Genomic DNA, 21,246 nt, shown 5'->3' with positions numbered 1-21,246 from the left:
CAAGGATAATATTAGTCCAAAGGACTAACAGACCACATGAACCACAGCCTCCACCAGCCTGAGCCCAGAAGAACTAGATGGTGCCTGGCTACCACCACCTATTGCTCTGACAGGGATCACAATAGAGGGTCCCAGACAGAGTGGCAGAAAAATGTAGAATGAAATTCAGATTCACCAAAAGGACCAGACTTACTGGTCTGACAGAGACTGGAAGAACCCTCGAGACTATGGCCCACCAAACACCCTACTAACTCAGACCTGAAGCCACCCCCAAAGTCCACCTTTCAGCCAAACATTAGACAGGCCTATGAAACAAACAATAACACATGTGAGGAACATGCTTCTTAGATCAATCAAATATGAGACCAAATGGGCAACATCTGCCCAAAAGCAAAGATGAGAAGGCAGGAAGGGACAGGAAAACTGGACAAATGGAAACAGGGAATCCGGGGTGGAGAGTGGGAGAGCGTTGCCATATTGCAGGGATTGCAACCAATGTCACGAAACAATTTGGTATATAAATTGTTGAATGAGAAGCTAATTTGCTCTGTAAACTTTCACCTAAGGTACACACAGACAAAATAAACCAACTAAATTATTAAAGCAATAGCAGAGAAAAACTTATTATTTTTTTTGACAGACCTACAAGCAATAAAAAGTACAACTTCTAATCATATGTCAGAAACATCAAAACTAAAGTTCTGTTTGTGTGTGTGTGTGCTTTAGGTGAAAGCTTACAGAGCAAATTAGTATCTCATTAAACAATTAATACACAAATCGTTATGTGATACTGGTTGCCAACTCTGCGTAGATGGATTTACTTCTGAGTTCTCCATTCTGTTGCATTGATCAATGTCTCTGTTGTTGTACCAGGCTGTTTTGACTAATATGGCTGTATAAGAGGTTCTGAGGTCAGGTAGTGTGAGGCCTCCTACTTTGTTCTTCTTCTTCAGTAGTGCCTTACTTATCCAGGACCTCTTTCGTTTCCATATAATGATTAGTTTTTCCACCTTGTTTAAGAATGCTGTTGGTATTTGGATCAGGATTACATTGTATTTGTAGGCTGCTTTGGGTAGAACTGACATCAAAAATAAAGTTTTCAAAAAGAAAAAAAAAATCAGAACCAGGGTACTTTGCTATGATTCGGCAAAAGAATCAAAAATCTTAAGCACTATTTGGGCAATGACCTGACATTCTGTGCCTTCCAAAATACAAAATGTACCGACATAACCGCGGACTAATGATCAGACAACTAGTGTCACTGAAAAAAAGTCCATTACCAAATCCCATTTGGTCTGATTTCTCATTTCACGTGAGCTATCATCTTGCTGTTTTCTTGTGCCACCACTTAAAAGCCTTATTATTAGGCACGAGGAGTGCACATTTGGATGGGTAGAGTGTTTGCAATTATATCTTAAGGTGCTTCCCAAAGCGATAAATGGCACGACGAACTGTGTAATCGTCAACTGAATATGAAACTATGTGCCCAGCCTAGAAGGGCGGGCTGGCAGAGCGTGCCCCTCAGGGAGAGTTTGAGGAGGGGTTCAGAGAGCAGAGTCAGAAAGCTGGGTGACCTCGGGCAACTTGCTCAACCTCTCTTAGTCTGACTTTCTTCATCTAATAAAAAGAGTGGGACTTGATGACCTCTGAGGTTCTTTTGACTACTAAAGATTCTATGGAAAAAAAAAAAAAAGATTCTATGGAAGGACAAAAAAATTCTAAAATACTAAGTTGAATACATGAAATTGAGCCAAATGGGCCACCATCTACAGGGTTGACCTACTTATTGAGCTATGAAGACTGTAGAACATGTCTTGCTTTACTTCCCTCTCCTTGTTCCAAACACACATCAGTTATCTCGTGGGAACAGAACAGACTAAGCTTTGCTCTTTTGAGTTGCACCATTTCCCTTCAGCCAAGAGGTTGTTGCTTTGTGCCTGACACTCTACGAATATAATTTATCCCCACAATAATCCTATGACACAGGCTTCATTATTTTACAGATGTGGAAACTGAGGCTCAGGGAGATCCAGGCACTTGTCCAAGGCCACCCAGCTGGTTAAATAATGGAGGATAGTATTTGAACCCAAGTCTGATAAATCCAGCACTCAAGCTTTTTCAACTAAGCTACCTCCCAAAAAATAGCTGCCTTCGAGTCGATTCTTACTCATGGTGACCCCATGTGTGTCAGAATAGAACTGTGCTCGACAGGGTTTTTAATGACTATCAGCAGTAGATAGCCAGACCTTTCTTCTGAGGTGCCTCTGGATGGATTTGAACCTCCAACCTTTCGGTTAGCAGCTGAATGCTTTAACTGCACCACCCAGGGACTCCTAAATAAGCTGTACTTCCTGTTAAAAAGGAAAAAAAAAAAAATCAATGTGTTTGTTACGGATTGAATGCACGAATCTCACATATTGCACTACTGTGTCATCTCCTACCTTTCCTTTTCAAGGCTGCCCTGATAGGTTATTTAAATCGGGCTCCACTTACACAACATGAGTGACTTTCCAAGACCACATCGGGCCAGGTATTCCTCCTGGTGATGACTCTGATATGGGCAAACACTCATTTTCCCAGAAGAATTAGGGCTGTCAGCTGCCACTGAGTCACTGCCAACACATGGCAACCCCATACACAACAGACTGAGATGCTGCCGGGGTTCCGCACTGGCCCCATGATCCATTGCAGATCAGACTGTTGTGATCCACACTGGGTTTTCATTGGCTGATTTCCAAGAGTGAATCTCCAGGCCTTTCTCCCTAGTCTGTCTTAGTCTGGAAGCTCTGTTGGAACCTGTTCAGCATCACAGCCACACACAAACATCCACTGACAGATGGTGGTGCCTGCACATGAGGTGCGTTAGCCAAGAATGGAACCAGAGTCTTCCACGTGGAAGGTGAGGAAATTCTACCACTGAACCACCAATGCTCCCATAAATTGAAGAAAATAAAAAATTTTTAAAAACGGCTGCTGTTGAGTCGATTCCACCTCATGGCGACCCCATGTCACAGATCAGAAACGCTCCATAAGATTTTCTTGGCTATAACCTTTATGGATGCAGGCCATCAGGCCTTATCTCCATGGCTTTGCTGGGCGGGTTCAAACCACTAATTGTTGGTTAGTAGCCAAGTATGAACCATTTGTTCCAGCCACCCAGAGACCTTTTTAGTGCCCCCATACACCACAAAACCAAACCCATTGCCGTCAAGGCAATTCTGACTCATAGCGACCCTATACGTCAGAGTAGAACTGCGTATAGAGTTTCCAAGGAGCACCCGGTGGATTTGAACTGCTGACCTTTTGGTTAGCAGCCATAGCAACTTAACCACTACGCCACCAGCGTTTCCAATGCCCCCATATAGGCCATGAAATAAGGACCTGCATCTGATAGAATCCCAAAGGCTGGGTTAGTGGGGTACAAAGATCTCTTGAGTTTGCCCTGCTAGTGGTTTACTGACTAAAGGGTCCCCAATATCTATGACATTTTAAGGAAATCTTTGATCCAAAATGAAGAGACATTTTCTAGGCAGTTTTAAGTGAGATACAAAGATTGTAAACATCTCTTGCTTTCCTTCCCTCACCTTATTATAAACATATATAAATTATCTTGTGGGAATAGAACGGACATTGCATCATTTTCCTTCAACCAATAGGCCGCTGCTATAATTTGGGTCTCCAACGCCCCCCAAGCTGTGGTGGAAATATTTGGTGATTTAATTAAACGGACATTACGTATTCCACCCAATGCAAACTAATCCCACATCAGAGAAGCTGCATCCAATAAATGGCATCCTCCCATTTGAACAAGGTCAGAAAATTCAAAAGATTAGTAAGATTTCAGGGCTCCCAAGCTGGGGCAATTAAAAAAACCTACAGTGGACTACTGGAGAACATACGGGTGGTGTTAATTAGCGGGGATGTTAAAGATTAAAACAATCATTGGAAAGACCTATGCTGAACTTACACCTCTGGGTGTTACATCTTTCCCCTGCAAATTCCCAGGCAGAGAGTTTTGACATGGAAGGGGACTATTTAAATTGTTGTTGCTGGGTGCTGTCAAGTGGATTTATACGCTTAGCAAACCCATGTGACAGAGTAGGATTACCCATAGGGTTCTTTAGGCTGTGATCTTTACAGAGGCAGATCACCACATCTTTCTCCCGCAAAGCCACTGGGTGTCTGAACTGCCAGCCTCTTGGTTAGCCGTCGAGCATTTAGCCATTTGTGACACCAGAGCAAAGATACCAAACACTAAAGGCAAAGTCTTGATCTGCTATCTCTGGCTTTTACTTGTTTGCCTTTCTGGGAGGATCAGCAAAATGGCACAATGTTTGAAACAACTTTCCACTTCTCTAAGACTGTAAAAATGTTTCATTGTTCCTGTACAAGTTGGTATTTGCATATAACCCAAAACTTCAGTTCTTTGGGTCTGCCCTGTGAGTCAGAGCCCTGTCACTGAGTGCTGATCAGCACCTGTTTCCATCCATTGTCTTCTCTGAGCAGTCTCAGCCATCCCATAGTTGTGAGACTGCCTACAACCCAGGTTCCACTCACAGATGGCATCTGAGGGGTGATCAGGTATTATAATTATTAGCATCCATGCCTGGTCTCCTTCTATAGCCTCCCTTGCAGCACCTGTCCAGTGTGTCCCAGTCAGGTGCATAAGGGATAGCAGGATGTGTTATAAACTGTGGCACTTCCCCCAAGAGGGAGCGCTCACATTCTGACTTTATCAGTGGTTTCTTATCATAGTGATCCTCTAGATTTATAAACAAATAGCATAGGAGATACTAATTTTAGAATCATATATTTCCTTTTTTTCCCTCAGTCCATGAAATTTTTCTCAATTTTCCATGTTGTATTTTTTTTTTTTTATTTATCTCAGTCTAGGCAATAAGCCAGTTCTTCTATTGTCTCTCCTTTCAACAAAAAAAGGTTTATGACTTCTCACTTCTTACTCCATTGGATCTGTTTGTGGTAGGTATAACAGGAGGACCGGATCATGTATTGGCTGAAGTGCTATCTGAATTCCATCATTCTTACTCACACTTTGGCCCTGTCCATCAAGGAGCCATGTGATAGGAGGTTAGTACCAGGAACAGAGCTACTCCTGAGAGTTAAATGGCCTGAGATGGAATAGAAGGCCATCCTGCGAAGCTCTAGAGTTCGTAAGCGTCCTGAGCTTGGACTTAGAGTGTACATTCCATTGTTCCACTGTTCCAGTTTCTTGAGGGTGATAGGCAAAATGGCAGCTTCCATAAGTATAAGCCCATTTTTGAACCATATTGACTATGAAATGTGCTTCCTGGTCAAATGGTATGCAATCTAGGATGATAGCTTTATAAATCCCCTAAAGTAGTTCTCAGTAGCTTCTTTTCCGCTTGACTTGACTAAGAATCATTAGCTGTGTGACCTTTAGCAAGTTAGTTTCCTCATCTGTAAAATGGGGGTATCTGGTGGCACAGTGGTTAAGAGTTCAGCTGCTAACCAGAGATGGTGGGCAGTTCATATCCACCAACCACTCCTTGGAAACCCTATGGGGCAGTTCTACTCTGTCCTATAGGGTCGCTATAGTTAGAACCAACTTGACAGTGCCTAACAACAACAGTAATACCTATCATAGTTTGCTGTGAGGATAAAATAGGCATATATATATATACCTATTTAATATATACCACATACTATCACACAGATAAGCAACCATAACATAGCAGGCACTCTGTAAATGTTAGCCTTTATCATCATCAAAACAAAAAGTCATCCTTTCATTCACTCTAGTATTGGACAGACTGGCATGTTTTGGAGTAGTCTTACACAGAGGCTGTTTTATCTGCAAAGACGCGATGAAATTTCCAACATCAAATTTACTGGAAATACAACCATGTAGAATCCCAAAGCCCTCTTCATTGTTTGGGACATTTATGTTTTTGAGTTCAGTATACAAATTCTAACAATTATCCATAATGGACGCCTTTTACTAGGCAGCACCTGGTCAAAATGGTTAAGCTGGCTGTTCCTAGTTCATAATTACCACACTCACTCTTAGAATTAGAAAACTTTGAACATGATACCAACTAAGCTTAATCAAACAATGAATAAAAATTTTGCCAACAACTCCATCATGAATTAATATAAAGTTGGTGTTTTTAAGTCATCTTATTCTTGTTTCGTACTACACCAAAAAAAAAAAAACCTGTTGCCATCAAGTAGATTCCAATTCATAGCAACCTTATAGGAGAGAGTGGAACTGCCCCAAAAAGTTTCCAAGGAGCACCTGGTGGATTTGAACTGCCAACCTTTTGGTTAGCAGCTGTGGCATTTAACCACTGCGCCACCAGGGTTAGAAAGGTTATATTCCTCTAAAATTGCATCTAGAAAAATAGGTAATTGTGGGCTTGTAAGTATTTGCATAAGAACTGTTAATGAATTGAATGGTGTCTCCCAAAAAGCCACGCTGGAGTCCTAGCCCCCGTACCTGTGGCCTTGTTTGGGGAAACAGGCTTTTTCTTTGCAGATGGTATCAGTTAATGGAGTCATATGAGAGTAGAGTGGGTCCTCTCCTAACACCAATCCATTCTGACAGGTATCTTATAAAAGGAAAGACAAGGAACAGGATCACAGACAGGGGGCAGACAGAAAGCACGTGATAATGAAGGCAGATGATCAACAAGCAGCAAAGCAATGCTGAGGTTTGCCGGGAGCACAGAAACCAAGAGCCAAGCATGGAACAGGTCCTCCCACAGTCTTCAGAAGGGATGAACTCAGCCGATATCCTGATTTGGACTTCCAACCTCCAGAACGAAGAGAAAACACCTTCCTGTTCTTCAAAGCCATATGTTTTGTGATACTTTGTTATGGCACCTTAGGAAATTAAGCCAACGGCTTGAGCATTTCTCATGTTGTGTAATTGAAGAGATGAAGTGTGTAATACTTTCCTTTTCTGAGATACAAAACTTGTTTTTTGGCCCTGCCAGTTAATAAAGCCACAGAATAAACTATCTTTCCAATAAAAAATAAATAAATAAAGCAAAAATTTACTTTAGGTAAGTCTATTACACAAAACTTACGTTTAGCGTGTTGGACAAAATTATTTTTCCTCAGCATCGCAGATATATAAGCAGCCTTTCCAAGCCATATGAGAGACCATAAAAGACAGATGGAGAAAGGCTTGTACTAAACTATTACCTATTCTGTTAAACAAAAATAAAAAAGGCTCAAGGGTCTCTCCTTTAAAAAATATATACACATAAAATGATTAAAAACAAAAGCTGGATATACCACCCTCCTCCCAACTACCCATAAAATAGTGATTTGGAAAATATGAGAATCATTCCATGGGCTAAAAAAGAGGTTCCGTTAAGATGGTTTTCATAAAGCACCCAGAAGTGTGACTAACATACAAAATATTCTGTCAGCTTTAGTTCTCCCCACCCTCCCTCAGAGCACTATGGCAGATTCTTCCACCATCACCACACTATACGAGGCTGACCGGGCCGGCTCCCTCGCAGAAAGAGATGGCACAGGCCATGAGTTAGCTGAACGTAGGGAAAGCACGGTGTCTTCCGAAGATGGACCCCACGCTCAGATCTGAGTCCCCGATCTGCTACATACCAGCAAGCCCAGGTAAATCATATGGCCTCACTAAGCTCCAGTTTCTTCACATATAAAATGGAAATGCTAGTGATATCTGTTTAATAGCATTTCGGTGAAACTCAAATGAAATAACTTTCAGGAAAGCACTTCTTCAAAGGACTGTTTAAATGCTTTTTATCTATGAGTCCTGGGTGGATTAAAAAGCAGAGATTTGCAGTTCCAATCAAAGGGTGGATGGATAGAGCTTTGAAACTGGTGATTTAACGGTACTAAGACCTCATCCCGTTATGTTTGTGAATACCAGAGACTTCAAGCTCTTACTCCCTGTCTTTGCATTAATTGGTCTAATTGATATAACTCAATAAAGGGATCTCTGATCCCTCTCAGCTTGCTCTCTGGGTCCATCTTGTTATTATGATGCCCCATTAAAGAGGTACTCAGCTTCAATATTAATATTTAACCACATTTGTGTCCTTCATTATGACTAAAGATAACTTTCAAGATGCTGAAAAGCCAGCTCCTGGGACAATATTCTCTCTGAACAAACGAAAAGCAAATCTCATCACTGGAGGAAATACTCTGAGTTTCGAGCAAACAATGACAAAAATATGGGTCATTTGCAGCCCAGCACACATTTTTTGGTAGACACAAAATAAAAGCTAGCTGAAGTCTGAGATGTATGCGTGGACATCTCTTGTTTTTGCCTGCCCTGTTAACTCTTGGGATAAAGAACTCATCTCTTCCTTGTAACTTCTCTTAAGACAGGTGCTTTGGGTGGAGCTGCCCCTTCAGGGATGGACACTCAGTTTTAGTGGCTTTTCAGACAGATTTCAGACATACTGTGTAACTGGCATGTCTGTTACTAGTAATAGAAAATTCAATTCAAATAGCATAATGAAAGCGATTTACAGGTCCAAATAGCTGCTGCAACTTGAGGTTTCCTGTATAGCTTGATAGGGCGCTCAACATGATGGAAGGACCCAACATCTCTCAAACATCTTGGCTCTGTTTATTCAACGTTGACTTGTCTCGGGCATGCTCTTCTCTCAGGGCTGGATGGTGGCCGCCAGCAGCTGTATCTTTCTCTATCAAGGAAGGGTCTTTGTCCTAGCTTCACCACCGAAAGTCCTGACACTCATTTTAAGTGGACTGGCTTAGGTCGTGTGCTCACTCCAAACCACTCTTTGTGCTCTGCAGCTGGAATGGCTGGCTGGTTTGGCCCAGGTCATGTGCTCTGCCCCGGATGCTGTGGGGGAAGTTGGGGACTCAGAAAGCACTGATCATGAACACTGCTTAGAGCAAAGGGGAGAATGGATTTTGTGAGGCAGCAACACAAGTGTCCACTGCATCCCACAAGAGATCTGGCTCTTAGCATATGTGACGACAGCAGAGGTGTAGTTTTTGGTAAGTTTTCATCTTGCATAGCACTGCAGAAAGGGGATATAAAGGTTGGCCAAGACAGATGTGTCTTGGATACATCTCTCTTTACATTAAATACAAATGCTTTTTCTTGAAAAGGGATATTTCCAAATCTTGAAATTTATTTTTATATGAAATTACACAATTCATTCACTCTGTTCCAAGTGCCCCCATTCTAAAAAAGAAAATAGATGAAACATCAAACATTTCTAAGGTTAATAACGATTAAAACAGGAGAAAAACAAATCCTATATAGATTATATGAGGTAAGAACGGGAAAGTATAAATTACAAAAAATCATGACACTATAAATACATTCCATAATTTGACTTTAATAATTATTTTGCATATGACCACGAAAGTAAGCCTCTAGTCTCAAAGCCCTTTACTTAATTACAACTTCGGTTAAAGAAAAGTCTACGGAGAAGTCCATCTGTTTTCAAAGATGTAGACTCTTCGGCCCTTTTAAAATTGTCTGGACTGACATGTAGAAGGGAACCACATTCACTTGCACTTCGCAGGGGTTTGTGAGGATGTATGTGTGCAAGGACACACCCCCAGAGGTCACTTCAGTACTCGACCAGTGCCAACCATGTCCCATACTCCAAAGTATCATTCTGACTGGCCTGCAGACGGTCTGAGATGCCACTGCAAGACTCCCATTCGTTTGGACATAGGCACTGCATGCCTAGCAAGCTCAAACTGAAAGGGGAAAACAGTTTAGCTACTCAATGTTGCCAACCCCTAGCAAAGCTCTGAAGAAGTTGTGAGTTGATTGATAGAGGGGACCAGGAAGTCAAAAAGGTCTGACGTGTACAGAAGACTTGTAAGGTGGAAAGGAGGAAAAGAGGGCAGATGAACCTCAATTACTGTTCAGGGTTCAGAAACAGGAGGGGACTAAAGGTAGACTTCTACCTGCCTAGTATTAGCCCAATTTAGGTGAGTGAAAATGCTTTGTAAACACAGGGAGACCTGTGAGAGGCAGAACTCGGAAGGACTGCCCTGTTTTTCCGGGTCTCACAAGTTTTCCACCTATGACAGAACGCAGTCACCACTTTTCTATTGCCCTCTATTTAGTGGAAAATATTTGAGTTCTCCTTCTCCAGCAGGTTTCTGCCTTACACAGGTTTTGACTTTTCCAAGTTTTTATTTAATAACAATATCACTAATAGTGGAAAACAACTGAAATGTGACATTTCAAGGACTAAACCTTCAAAACACTAACTCTCCTAAAGGAAATGAGACTATCATCTAAGTTTTCATTTGTGTCTCAAGAATTTGAATATATTTTAACTAGAGAAATATTTACTTAATATTAACAGTAACATTTTATTGGGCAAAGGAGAATAACCTCCCAATTAAAATATGCATTAGGAAGTTTTTCCTAATAGAAAGAGCTAAACCTTCAGCAACGTAAATGAAAAAGTCACCAATTTCCAATCAATATTTTTTAATAATTAAAGTATGAATATATAAAAAAGGATTTATAAGAATTTATAGTTTCATTACTGTCATTTATTTGCGGAGCTTGCACAAGAAAATTCCGCAAGTACAATTTTGTATAATCCATTTCAGTGCTTATAATAACACAGTCACCTTAAATTGGGTATTTGAAATTCAGAAATATCATTCTCATTGCTGTTGGTAAGCCATCTGAAGTGGAACTCCAAGTTACTTATTTGTAATTAGGATCCAGACTAATGTCCACGTTTCTAAATCCCACACAAAAACTGGCAAAAGTGGCAGAGACCGATTAAGAAAGAGACCTAAATACAGGACATAATACTGTATTTAAACAAGATTGTGACTACAATGAGAGAACAGCCAATAATGTGAGCCACAGGCTTTTGCATATTTTTTTTTTGCGGGGGGAGGTTTACGGGTTTACCTGAATAAACCTTGATTCAAGAAAGACCCTGAAGCTTTTCACACGCTTTACTCTTTGGGGAAAGGCAAATGATAGCATCTCCTCTTGTGGGAAGAACATGAGGCTGGACGTCAGGAGACCTGAGCTAAAACCCTGGCTCTGCCCCAGCAACCCTGTGGTCTACTTGCCCTCCATGGACTGTTCCGGGTTTCTATAAATTTTTTGATCTAAATTATCCCCTGTGCCAATTTCCACTTCATGGCTTCTCTGATTCTCAGGAAACTGTGATGATGTGGCTACAAAGAGCACATCAATTATGCCAGTGGTTCTTAAAATGCAGTTCCTGGACCAGCAGCATCCCCGCCTGGCAACTAAGTAGAAATGCAAATTTTTGGACCACACCCTACGGAGCAGTTCTACTTTGCACATATGAGGTCACTATGAGTTGGCAACAGACAACCACCACCACTGCCCAAAGTGTACCTAATGGGAAGCTCTGGGATGGTGCTGAGCAGTTACCTGTGTATTTAGAAGCCTTCCGGGTAATTTTGATCCACACTAAAATTTGAAAACCACTGATTAGATCAAAACTACATTTAAAGAAAATCAAAGTTCCAAACATTAGGTAAATTAAATAAATCCAAGATGCACCATTTGACTCAGTTTATCAGACCTCATCACTCCTACACAGGGAAGCACATTCCTTCTTAGGATTATGGCCCTGAAGTCGTTTCAACTATTCTTTGGCAATCCCAAAATAATGAGGCCATGGAAGTGAAAATTAGGGCAATTTTACCTATGAATAGCCAGTGAAACCTAGTTATACCCCTAATTAGGAAAGTTAAGATTTTTAAATTAATTTTTTGTTTTTCCAAAGTTATTTGTGAAAAAAATCATTTCCTAACTATACTGTTTTTTCAATCTTATGAATAATTAGTTAATAAAAGGCATATTCAGGTTTGTAACACGTTAAAAGTTGTACTTTCGTCAATGTAAACTATTATAACAGTACATAGTAAGGAGTTTTTATAATCCTAACATAATAAATAGAAGTTTTTGAGTTATTCTGCACATTATAGTAACTACAGTTGCGTGTCATACAGGACTACCTCGGTTTCAATTTCTAATTTAAGAATCAAGAAAAGTTCATGTGTGGACATAGTGGCTCCATAATCTACTCTCTGAAAAGAATTATAATTACTTATAATTATAATAAAATGTCACATTTTCATGTAAAATATATTAATAATAATTTATAATTATAAATAATTAATAAATCACTAAATAACACTTTGCCCAGCTAAAGTATTCCACTCTTTCCCACATCAGCTCACTACCCGCCAGGAGGGCTCGTTCAACTTCACAATCTGTATTTCAATTTTCATAATCAGCTAATGAGGTATCTTTTTGGATTTGTTTTGTTGGAACAGAAACTTAGTTCTTAAAGAACTCATTGAAAGTCCTTGAGTTTATTTTATTTGACCACAAAGTCATTCTTACATCAGGATGGCTTAAAACTCAGGAAGATGTCACTACAAGAAATGGCTTAAATTTGTTCCAGTCATATAGGATTCTGACAACAACATCAGCATGCCCAAAATGAATCCACTTCAATAAATCTAATAACACAGCACAATTCATGAAATGTCGAAGTTCAATATACAAATACAGATTTAACATCACATAGTACCCTTAACTCCATTTTTAAAGCTTCTTAACAAACTGTTGGGCTATAGTAATGAACTTCAGGTACATCCACGAAAGACAACAGCAGAGAAAAGAGCTCTCCAAATGCTGTATATCTTTTATGATAGGTACAGGTATGCCTACACCATAAAAAAATTGAAAACTAAGTAAATGAAGTATCCTTTAAAAATTCTGATCAATGTGTTCTGATGTTGGATTTTTATAATATACTCACAAAGATTCTGCAAATCAAATGACTTGTTAAAAAGGATGATGAAATGAATGCAACATTAGATAGCGTTTTTATTTGTTTAATTTCGTAAATGTAGAATGTAATGGTCTCAAGGCAAACTCTGGATGATTTCAGTCACAATCCAACAGTTAACATGATTCTGAAGAACACCCTGACCTTCAGTATCTACCCACCTCTACACAAACACATCTACAGAAACCCACGTACATATATATTAGTTCTCAACAACTCAGGACCACAATTATCTAGAACTTAGATTTTATACTTTTCACACTTCAAAATTACCCACTTGATGTAGAATACGACCAGAAGCAGATAAAAATCCATGCAATGATACTGAGGTTTTCCTTAAAAGTAAATTCCGTATTTGATAATTCAACGCTCTGTAAGTGCGCTGAATATCTAAAATAAAACAAGTGCCGATTTCATCATGAATTAATAACACATTTATTATCTTGAAATCAAACTGGCCCAAGTTACTTTTTGTCTTTCTGAGTTAGTTCTCTAGAAACTGATTTGTCTCATATTTCCTGTGTAATAAAAACCAAGGTTTCATTTCTTCTTTGCAGTTAACCAAAGATGGCAGAGGGCTCAAGGTAGGTATGTTCTTGATAATTCCGAGTCAGAAAGTACTTCTTCTTGAGCAGAAGTTTCATAATCTCCTGCATTTTCAGCCAATTCAATATCTAACTCATCATTACTTTCTGCACTGTAATCAACTTCTTCAAGGAACCGAGGCTCATCTTCCTCCAAAACGTAAGTGGTAGGGCTGTAGCCAAAGCACACAGAACACACAAGACCTTCATTAGATTTCAAAGTTCTAAAACTAGATTATTTCACCACACTGGCTTAACTTTAATTCTAATGTAAGTAATTTCAATTAACTTTTTAAAAAAGGTTATGCAAATGATCAAGTTGAGAGAGTTATAATCCTTGCAAGTTCCTTGTACAGACAACAAAGGGTGAAAAACTAATTTTTAATTATATTGCAAGAATGTCAATATACCTCCTACAATTAGATAGCAGTGAACTTTCTCACTGGATACTCCTTTGAAGGGTTTCATCAATTTGCAGGCTACTAAGATTTATTTTTGAAGTTCTATTTTAATCACTATAAATCAGGCAACAGATAATTTCAATAGGCTTTATAAGAAACTGAGGGTATTTAATTGGTTCCTTAAGCAGTGCACTGAACCCACTTATTCTAAGTCTATAAAGTGATTATCTGCCATAAATACAGCCCACGTACCCGTCCCCAGAGTTTCCATAGATTGAGGAAAAAAGGAAAAGAAAAACAAGTGAAGACTCCACATCCAGATTAATTACCTTCCCTTGGGACAGAGAATAAGATACTTGCTTAAAAGCACTAAGTGCTTGTAAATATTTCATTAGGTAGTTGGTTTGGAATTAAGACAACCCTTCCACTAGGGTCCATAACATATCCTTTCCTCTTCAAAAATCACATTATTCTCATGTCTCCCCATTTGCCAGATTTTACACGCACACACACACACACACATCTAACAAACACTACAGAAACTTTTCAATGTCTCCATTTGTGACCAAAGCTACCTTAATTTCACGTAGACCTATGCTTGTTTATATCCAACCTGCTTCCAAAAACAATTCCTTATAGCTGATGCAACTCAAAACTATGAAATCAGACAATGAGAAGAGAATAATTGGTTAAAATGAGAAGCAGATGTTACTAGTCACCTAGAAGGTCAGGATAATTGCAACTAAATATTAAACGCAGTTCAGCTATCTGGCAGTTAATGCAGAAGGGAAAAGGGAAAGTTAATGGATTACATGATCCTAATTTTCTGGAAAGAGAAGGTAAAACTCATCCGGAGAGAGTCATTTTTTTTCGTGGCATAGCTTTAATCTTCCTCACTGAAGAAAAAAAATATTGCAAAAGCCAGCGTGATCTTACATAGCAAACTTTCTTTTAAAAGTTCCGCACTTGTACTGTGATAGAGTAGTGCTGAGCAATGCCACTCGGCTTGGAAGGTTGTGTGAGACTTGACAACAAACCTAACACTCACAAAAACAACTTTACAGCTTTTCATTATGAACTAAAATGTTTAGCACAGGTCTTTAGAAAAAAAACAAACATACATAAGATTAAAAGATTATCTGCCTTTTAAAATGTCTCTCAACATCTTTCTTTTGAAGTACAATAATTAGTTTCTCCTCTTCACCAGGGTGTTTTAAAGTCTCAGAGGTGTCCCAGGTGGTTCTCAGACGAGATGATGACTAGCTGAAGCAAAGGAGGTGGGAAAGAGAGAAGCTGTGGAAAGAAAGTGAGGAAAGACCAATCTCCTGTACACACTTGCTTGTTTTCTTCCTGGAGCCTGTCATAACAAGAAGACGCAATACTGGAACATGCAAGGAAGCAGGCAGATTTGGAATGCTGCTCCAAAGCCGTGCACAGACACTGGTGCAAGGGCTGGGAAATGGACCAGACTGGAGAGGCTGGCACTGCAGAGCCAAGGCACAGTGGCCAGCGTGGGACGCGCGGCAGCATCCCAGGGTCTCCCCACAGGTAGGAAGAGCACAAAATCCATGCAGAGGGTGAGCAGGTGAGCAGGTAAGCAGGAGGGAAGCGTCATTCAGGAGATCTACGGACAGCAGAATTCCAGGCCAGGAAAACAGACTGGCGTCAGAGAAGCTGGTCATGGGGAGCCCAGCCAGTGCCCTGGAGTGATAGCAAGGATCTAGCTCTACATGGGGCAATGAATATGAGAAAGTTAATCAATTTGAACTACGGGAAAGGGCTTAAAGGAAAAGCCTACCTAGTCTACCTAGCTGTGCGTCAATGAGGAAACAGAAGGAAAGACGTGATTCAGGAGCAAAAGAGACTCCCACAACAGAGCCTGGACAGCAGGGAGACTGGGAGCAATGCTGGTGGCAGAAGCTGACGTGAACCTTTAATTCAAGACAAAGAGTGGCTCGACCTGGGAGGCAAGCTCCTGGAAACTCAAAGTAACAACCCTGTAACACGGCATTTTCAGGGCTCTGGACCCAGATAATAATTTGATTCTGTCAATTCCTGATCGTGGCTCATTTACAATGTTGAGTGTGACATGAACTCCAGTCACCTCCTGGCATCACCCATTCTGACACCCAGGAGTGGACCTGTTTCACACTCTAATATTCCACTCCTGTAACTCATACTGGCCTTGATATTTAATTGTATTTCTTCAGGTCCTACCAAAATCATATTCCTAGCCTCAGCTTCATTAAAGTCTACCGTATAGCTGAAGTATACAGAATACATCCAGCAACTGGGATGGGGCCACCAGTGCCAACTCTGGAATATTAGTAGGACTGAGTGCACAAAGGAGGGTGAAGAATTAGAGGTGAAGAAAGATGTGCACATCTGTGTTTGAATGTATGTGTACGTGTGAGTGTAGGTGTGAGAGAGAGAGATCAGTGGATCCAGGTTTAAGGGACTAAGGGAAGACTGAGATAAGGCAGAAGCTTATAGCCTCCATCACTCCCCTGAAACCACCCTTCATAATACTATATCCAATTACCATCTTTACAGAATCTCTCTGTACACTTAACCACGGTGAAAATTCTGATAGTGCTCTCTTCTGGTTTTCTTCATTCCTCTCTGTCCCTTCTCAATGTTGACCGTGTGCTGCCCAGTCTCGTGTATTCATCAAACATACCAAAACACCATTGCCGTTGAGTCAATACTGACTCATAGTGACCCTACAGGACAGGGCAGAACTGCCCCACAGGGTTTCCAAGGAGCAGCTGATGAATTCAAACTGCCAACCTTTTGGTTAGCAGCCAAGCTCTTTAACCACTGTGCCAATGTCTCTAAAATGCTATCTTGGCCAACAGTTCTTCTTATACATACGCCCTCTGTAAGTGAGCTCACCTATTTTGATCTGTATTCTGATAATTTCCCAGTTGACATTTCTAGCCTGATCCCCCCCACCCGGGGAACTTCTCCTGTACATGCATGGACTTACTAGATCCATTCAGGTGGCTATCTCACAAGCACCCCAAATACAGCATGCTCACAAGTGAGCTCATGCTTCTTCCCAGTGTCTTCTCATCTTCTCAGTATCATTCATTCAGTGAGTCATCCGAGCCAAAGTTCTCAGTAAGCAAACCCTGCCAATCTCTCGACAAGCCTTTATCGACACTGTTACCTCTGCTCAGGGCATACTTTCTTCTCCTAACTAGTTCTGACTTCCTTCCAAATGCAGCTCAGACTCATCTTCAAACGTCCTTCCTTAAAGCCCCTCTTGAGACGACTGCCTGCTCTCTAAATGCCCTCTCTACCTGCACGTACGGTCCCTCTGATCGGTCACCACGTTCAGCTGAAACCATCCATTTGTGTGCCTGTCTTCTCAGTAGTCAATCATAGGCCACTTAAGGTCACGAACTGTGGCTTAGCCATCTCAGTACCCCGTCAGCTCCAGGAAGTGCCTGACACATTGTAGTCACTGAATAAATGTCTATGAACTCTTTATGAGAAGTCATGAGGTTCACAAGATCATCAATTTGTATACTACCCATTATCACCTATTTTACTTTAGTGAAAAAAAATTAAAGGCACGAGACCGATCATAAAAATTCATCTTTACTTTTATTAATAATTCCAACATAGGCTTAGAGCACTTTACAACTTACAAAGTGCCTTCATATACATTATTCTCACATGATACTCACAACAACCTTCACTTAAAAAAAAAGATTAAGGTAATTTGTCCTACAGTTATAAACAATTTGTTCCCTTTACATCAGCAGATAAGAACCGAAATATCCTTTCAATCTAAGAAGAACATCTAACAAGCATTTAATTATTTCCGATCAGTTACTTTGTTTTTCTACCACTACTTCTCTGTTTGCCTCATTTTCTTCACAGAGATTTACTCTTTTTGCCCTGTTTTGCCTCATTCTCCAAAAGTTGCCTTATCTACTCCTGCCTTAATATCCTATTCTAGATTTTAATTATCAGGGTAAAGGTGATTGAGCCAAAAAAAAAAAGCAATTCAATACGAAACACTTCATTCTAAAAGAGAAGAGCATTTTAGTCCACAAGCAAGTCCTCCCCATGCTGCTCCAAGAAACATATCAAAACCTTCACCCAAAGGGCCTTTTCACAGGATGAACGCACTGAAATCTCTGCTGTGTGATGCCGTATGATGCAGAGAAGGTTTATAATTCCAACTGATTTCTAAAGAGAAGAGAAAAGATTCTGCTTCATTCAGATTCAAAAGGTTTGCTGGCTACCCTCATGCTAAACACAAAGTTCAACCTAAACGAATCGCTGTCCCCCTCAGATTTACACCATCCCACTTCTAATATAGCTGATTTTACATCTCTGAAAGCAGAAGCAGCTCCTCTGCTCCGTGGCCTGTGTGTACGTGGTGGAAACGCAGCACTGCGCATGGAGCAGGAGCTCCAGGCCTGAGCCCCTCCTCCCCTCCTTACCGGCGGTGTGGCCTCAGCCACGCCACAAACGCTCTTCAAGCACCAGTTTTCGATTGTGTAAACCAGAGATGCACAAATAAAAAAATGACCAATTGCCCAAACTATCAGTAATTTTTGAAATGCTAATTGTGTTTGGGTTTCTTGTGTTGAAATGTCAGGTCTAGAGTGAAAGAAAATTCTATCTGCACATATATTACAAGGTACTTTGTCATTATAATTTATACAATGATTTCTAGATAAGAGGTAAATATGGCATCCTTTAAGTATCACAAAGTAAATTAAATTGTCCATAAAAAATATAAGCAATGACTTAAGTGACTCCAGTATACATACACACACAACAAGAGTACAGAATATTTAACAAGAGAATATTTATCTCTCTGAAAAGAAGGAAAGAAAGCTGCTAATTTACTGATATTTTTGTTGGGGAAAAAAAGTATAACTAAGCTGCCTTTGGAAAACAGTAATTAACTAAGTCACTAAACTCCAACTTACTTAGCTATTGACCTAAAAACATTTCTTAAACATGATCAAAGTGTTAAATGGCAGACACATTGCCCAAATAACGCAGGAGGGCTTCCAAAACTGAAACCCGTACATTTTAATAATTTTGCTTATATACTTGGAGGACATATAATTTAATGAGATGACAGGGGGCTTTTGACTTACACCTGGATCCAATTCCTGGTTCTGTCAGGAACTGCTAGATGGATGACCTTGGGTAAATTACTCCTTCTGCCCCTCAGTTTGCACATATACGTAAAGGGATTACAATGCAACCTGTCTCTGATCATTTTCAGCTGAACCCTAAAATCTGAGATAAATAAACTCAACAGAAATTCAGAGTGGATATGTGAGCAAGGGATCCCCAAGACCACCCTCTGGTTTGATGGTTGACCTGGAGGAACTCACAGGACTCAGCACATAGTCATACTCCTAGCTATGATTTACTACAACGAAAGAATACAAAGGAAAATCAGCAAAGAGAAAAAGTACATGAAGCAAAGTCCGGAGGAAACTAAGGCCAAGAAAGAGCAGATGCTAAAAGGTATCAGAGCTTTCAGAAATTTCAAAGAATTGGGTTACAGTTAAAGATTAGAGTTCAGGGCTGCCAAGGTAGCCAAAAGTTAAGAAGTCAAGCGCCCTGAAAGGAAGAAGGTTCACAGATATGCTCCCAACATTGAACAGTTCTCCCCTAAAGGCATTTGACATATACTTAAACTCCATAGAGCAAGAAGCTAAAAAGCAAAGCAGAAAGTAACAAAAACAAAACCAAATCCCCTCCCCCCCCCAAAAAAAAAAACAATTTTTGGAAGTCTTGTGGTACTAAGGAGACAAATATTGGAGTTGAAGGCCTGCCAAAGAGAAAGAGCCCTAGACCTTCAACTGTGATCCCTGAGGGGCTACAAATTAGAGAGGAGTGAAATAAGGGCAAAACAAGTTTCATGAATTTTGCAACCCTACCACAAGTCAGCTTAGTCCCTCCCTGAACTGGGGTGCTAACCTACTCTAACTATTTGGCAGGGAATAAACTGAGACCTCTTGGAAGGAAGGTACCATGTAAAGTCTCTATAATTTTTTATAAAAAATATATGACATTTCTTAAATATTAATAGGGCTGTCAAGAAACATAACAAGGAAAAAAATATATCCACTAGAAACAGGTCCAGAGATGATGATCCAAATATTGGAGTTAACAGGCATTAACTTTAAAATAACTGTGATTTGGTAAGAAGTAAAATTATTCCTATTTGCAGACAATATGATCCTACCTATAGAAAATCCCAGAGATTCCACAGAAAGCTACCAGAACTAATGAAAGGATTCAGCAAAGTGGCAGGGTACAATCAACATACAAAAATCAGTAGGATTCCTCTACATTAACAAAGAGAATCCTGATAGGAAATCAGGAAGACAAGACCATTTACAATAGCCTCCCAAAAGATAAAAAAAAACTTAGGAATAAATCTAACTAGGGATGTAAAAGACTTATACAAAGAAAATGACAAAACCCTACTGCAAGAAACCAAAAGTGACCTACATAAATGGAAAAACATACCATGTTCATGGAGTGGTAGACTCAACATTGTGAAAATGTCAATACTACCCAAAGTGATGTATAGATATAATGCAATCCCAATTCAGATTCCATCAACATTCTTTATAAGAGATGGAAAAATGAATCACCAACTTTATATGGAAAGAGACCCTAGACAAAGAAAGCACTACTGAAGAAGAACAAAGTAGGAGGCCTCACATTTCCTGATCTCAGAACCTGCTATGCAGCAACAGTAGTCAAAACAGCCTGGTATTGTCACAATAGACACAAAGCCCAATGGAACAGAATAGAGAACCCACAACTAAATCCATCCAGCTATGGATAGCCAGTCTTTGACAAAGAGCCAAAATCCATTAAATGGGGAACACATACTCTTTAACAAATGATGCTGGCACAACTGTGTATCTATTTGCAGAAAAATTAAACAAGATCCATACCTCACACCACATACAAAAACTAACTCAAGATGGATTAAAGACGTAAATGTAAAACTTTAAATAGTTGCTGGAAGATAACATAGGGGCAAGCGTAGAGGCCCTAATTTATGAAACTGACTATCAAACATAACAAAAATGTACAAATAGCGAAAGCTAAACTGGAACACTGTAAAAATTAAAACACTTATGTGCATCAAAAGACTTCTCCAAAAGAGTAAAAAGAGAACCTACAGACTGGGAAAAAACTTTTGGTTAAGACATACCTTGAAACGGACTAATCTCTAAAATTTATAGAAAATTTCAACACCTTAGCAACAAAAAGAAAAACAATCCAATTAAAAAGTGGGCAAAGGCCTGACAGGGAACACCACAGAGAGTCCTGGACAGAGCAGGAAAAAAATGTAGAACAGAATTCAAATTCATATAAAAAGACCAGGCTTAATGGTCTGACAGAGACTGGAGAAAACCCTGA

The 21,246-nt window shown here is 39.9% G+C and overlaps 1 protein-coding gene across 11 annotated transcripts in view; it reads right to left on the bottom strand.

Annotated features, from left to right (window-relative positions):
• Positions 1-1,666: 1,666 nt before the first annotated feature.
• Positions 1,667-21,246, bottom strand: part of AGTPBP1 (ATP/GTP binding carboxypeptidase 1) — a 195,495-nt gene continuing 175,915 nt past the window's right edge. For 3 of the 11 annotated variants that reach the window (XM_023544714.2, XM_064291174.1, XM_064291169.1), the window contains one exon: positions 1,691-13,590. In XM_023544714.2, the coding sequence (XP_023400482.1) occupies positions 13,413-13,590 (178 nt within the window). In that variant the 3' untranslated portion in view covers positions 1,691-13,412. Of the gene's footprint in view, positions 13,591-13,615; positions 18,022-21,246 lie in introns of those variants that run through there. The other 8 variants (XM_064291173.1, XM_064291171.1, XM_023544716.2 and 5 more) reach the window with 7 other exon arrangements.

Source organism: Loxodonta africana, chromosome 9 (assembly GCF_030014295.1).
Source record: "Loxodonta africana isolate mLoxAfr1 chromosome 9, mLoxAfr1.hap2, whole genome shotgun sequence".
Lineage (NCBI taxonomy): Eukaryota > Metazoa > Chordata > Mammalia > Proboscidea > Elephantidae > Loxodonta > Loxodonta africana.
This window is presented reverse-complemented; position numbering and strand designations above follow the sequence as displayed.